The sequence below is a fragment of the Salvelinus sp. IW2-2015 genome, linkage group LG14 (assembly GCF_002910315.2).
Source record: "Salvelinus sp. IW2-2015 linkage group LG14, ASM291031v2, whole genome shotgun sequence".
NCBI lineage: Eukaryota > Metazoa > Chordata > Actinopteri > Salmoniformes > Salmonidae > Salvelinus > Salvelinus sp. IW2-2015.
This window is the reverse complement of record NC_036854.1, coordinates 390,092-393,109: the sequence shown is the minus strand read 5'-3', so window position 1 is coordinate 393,109 and position 3,018 is coordinate 390,092. Positions and strand designations below refer to the sequence as shown.

General features: G+C 42.4%; 1 protein-coding gene across 1 annotated transcript in view; it reads left to right on the top strand.

Annotated features, from left to right (window-relative positions):
- Window positions 1-3,018, top strand: part of LOC111972630 (A disintegrin and metalloproteinase with thrombospondin motifs 14-like) — a 34,381-nt gene continuing 31,363 nt past the window's right edge. Inside the window, exons 1-2 of the mRNA XM_023999641.3 lie at window positions 1-184; window positions 1,114-1,556. Coding sequence (XP_023855409.1) covers window positions 94-184; window positions 1,114-1,556 — 534 coding nt within the window. The 5' untranslated portion in view covers window positions 1-93. The remainder of the gene's footprint in view (window positions 185-1,113; window positions 1,557-3,018) is intronic.

The window sequence follows — 3,018 nt, the reverse complement described above, 5'->3', positions numbered from 1 at the left end:
ACAGCGGTTGCCTACTACAACGTTTACAATAGAAAGGAAAGTTCAACTCCCGTTAGAGTGGACTGAAGTGAAGTGGCAGCTCGTAATTCCACAATGGCTTTCGCTGTGGATTGTATWTATTTATTGATGTGCTGTTCTCTCAACTTGATATGTTTAGATCACAAACATACTGTGAAATCACATGGTAAGTTCTTATGATTTTACACTTTTTTCCCTCAACTTTTTGGTATTCAACTTTGAAGTACTGTGGATTTTGAGCAGAGGGCTATAAAACGTATGGCATACTGTATTTGAAGTTATATAACCCCCTGGGTTTGATAGAGACTGAGGTCTTATTGATGAACGTATCCAGAAATGCCACAAACTAGTCCAATAATTTAGTTGTACCTGAAAGGGTTTAGCCAAACTAAACTAAACCTTTAGTGATGCAACTGGCTGGCTCATAACCCATAGACTAAACTAGAGACACATTATCCTATGTCTCCACTGTTCAGAGTTTCAATACCATCTTCAAATAAWGGTAAAAAAAWWWATAWAWATATAATCTTCCATATTCATTAACCATTTGTTAGCAGGCCAATTCTCCTTTAACTAACATGYATTACTCTTATCCACACCAGAGTATAATCATAATTGTTTTATTTATTTATTTAACCTTTATTTAACTAGGCAAGTCAGTATCAATTAAAGTATCCTATATTATTTTCTGTRCTTTTCACCAAGTTCCCATAMATTCCCATAAGTTCCCAATCCCCCAAGTTCCCATAGGTTTCTGTGCATAGGTTCCTACTATCTGAGAAAGAAATGTGCTATCTAGAACCTAAAACGGTTGTTTGGCTGTCCCCATAAGGTAACCCTTTGAAGAACCTGTTTTGGTTCCAGGTAGAACCCTTTTGTGTTCCATGTAAAAACCGTTTCCACAGAGGGTTCCACCTGGAACCCAAAAGAGTTCTACCTGGAACCCAAAAGAGTTCTATATGGATCCAAAAAGGGTTATCCTATGAGGACAGCCTAAGAACCCTTTTGAGACCCTTTTTTTTCTAAGAGTGTATATTAGACCTGTCCAGTTGTCTCTGGTTCTCTGATGTTATTCTTGACTATTTGTCTCATCAGAACATCTCTCTGGAAAGTTAAGTGAATATGGTCTTATCGTGCCGTTCAGCACAGACTCCCACGGACGCTATATCTCCCACGTGGTCTCAGCCTGGGCCWCAGCTGCAACGGGAGAAACTGAAAGTGAAGGTGCTGATGCAGGGGGTGGTGATTCCTCATCCCCTGGTCCGGGAAAGAGGCGTGTGGCCCGTAGCGCCCCCGAGACTCCCTCTGTCACCTCTGGCGCAGGCCAACACCTGTTTTTCAACGTCACTGTGTTTGGGAAAGAGTTGCACCTTCGCCTCAAAGCAAACAGGAGGCTGGTGGCTCCGGGGGCATTTGTGGAATGGCAGGAGGACTTCGAGGAAAAGGCTAAGGAGCGTCTCCACGGGGACTGTGTTTTCACTGGAGACGTATCTGACATGCCAGAGGCTACTGTTGCCATAAGCAACTGTGATGGACTGGTAAGTCAATAACCAAACCCACCCTCCCTGAATTCCATTCAATACAATGGTGCAAATGAGTTAGCGTACACACACACACACACCACACACACATCACACACACACACACACACAAACACACACACACAACACACACACACACCACACACACACACACACACAACACACACACACGTACTGTATACTGACTTGTACTATCAGCCAGGTCTCAGATCTGTTTGTGATTGGAAATGACAAATCTAACCGTATGAGTTGGCCTTACAGCACAAACAGATCTGGGAACAGGCTGCTGTACACTTAATCTAACCATAATGAGTTGGCCTTACAGCACAAACACAGATTGGACCAGGCTGCTGTACACTGTAATCTAACCATATGAGTTGACAAGACAGCACAAACAGATCTGGGACCAGGCTGCTGTACACTGTAATCTAACCGTATGAGTTGGCCTTACAGCACAAACAGATCTGGGACCAGGCTGACTGTTTAAATGGCTTAGGTATTCTCCTCACACTGTTCTAGCCCTGGCAGTCACTATGAATGCAGGTTGCGGGTGAATAAAAATCAGCAGTTGGATATCCTAACTCTGGCTGGATTCCAATAGGAATTACACATCACTTTGCAAGCCGGCATAATGTGACATGCAGGTAGGATTGCAAAATTCTGCTACATTTCACAGTTCTCCAGAAATGCTGGTTGAAAGATTCCTGGAAATCCTTCAACCAGGATTTTTTTTAAATCTGGGATTTTTTTGGAAAGTTACAGAATTTTGCAGCGCCTGATGTGGCCTGTAAAACCATGAGTTTGAGGCCACTGAGTTAGGGTAAAGTTGGCCTCAAAATAAGACCTTATAAGATATGTAATACTCATAATGAGTTTTATTATAATGACAACATTCACCTAGGAACTCACTTAGTGAAGGCCTCAGGGCTGAGGATGAAGGAATTCAACAACCATGTCTCTGTCACTAACAAATACAGTCCTGGGTGGTAACTCTACAATTCACTCGAAAAGGCAAGGCACACTGGGAAAATATATTGGAGGCGTGGCTTAGTGGTGGTGTTACTCAAAATTTCAAAGCTGATACAACTCAAATCTGGACCCACTACAGGTCACAGTGACTCTATCTCGTTTGAGTAATGACTACAAAATCCTTTAAGTAACTGGACTGATATACAGCTGCTCAAAAAAATAAGGGAACACTTAAACAACACAATGTAACTCCAGTCATCACACTTCTGTGAAATCAAACTGTCCACTTAGGAAGCAACACTGATTGACAATAATTTCACATGCCTGTTGTGCAATGGAATAGACAAAGGTGAAATTATAGGCAATTAGCAAGACACCCCCAAAAAAGGAGTGATTCTGCAGGTGGTGACCACAAGACCACTTCTCAGTTCCTATGCTTCCTGGCTGATGTTTTGGTCACTTTTGAAAATGCTGGCGGTGCTCTCACTCG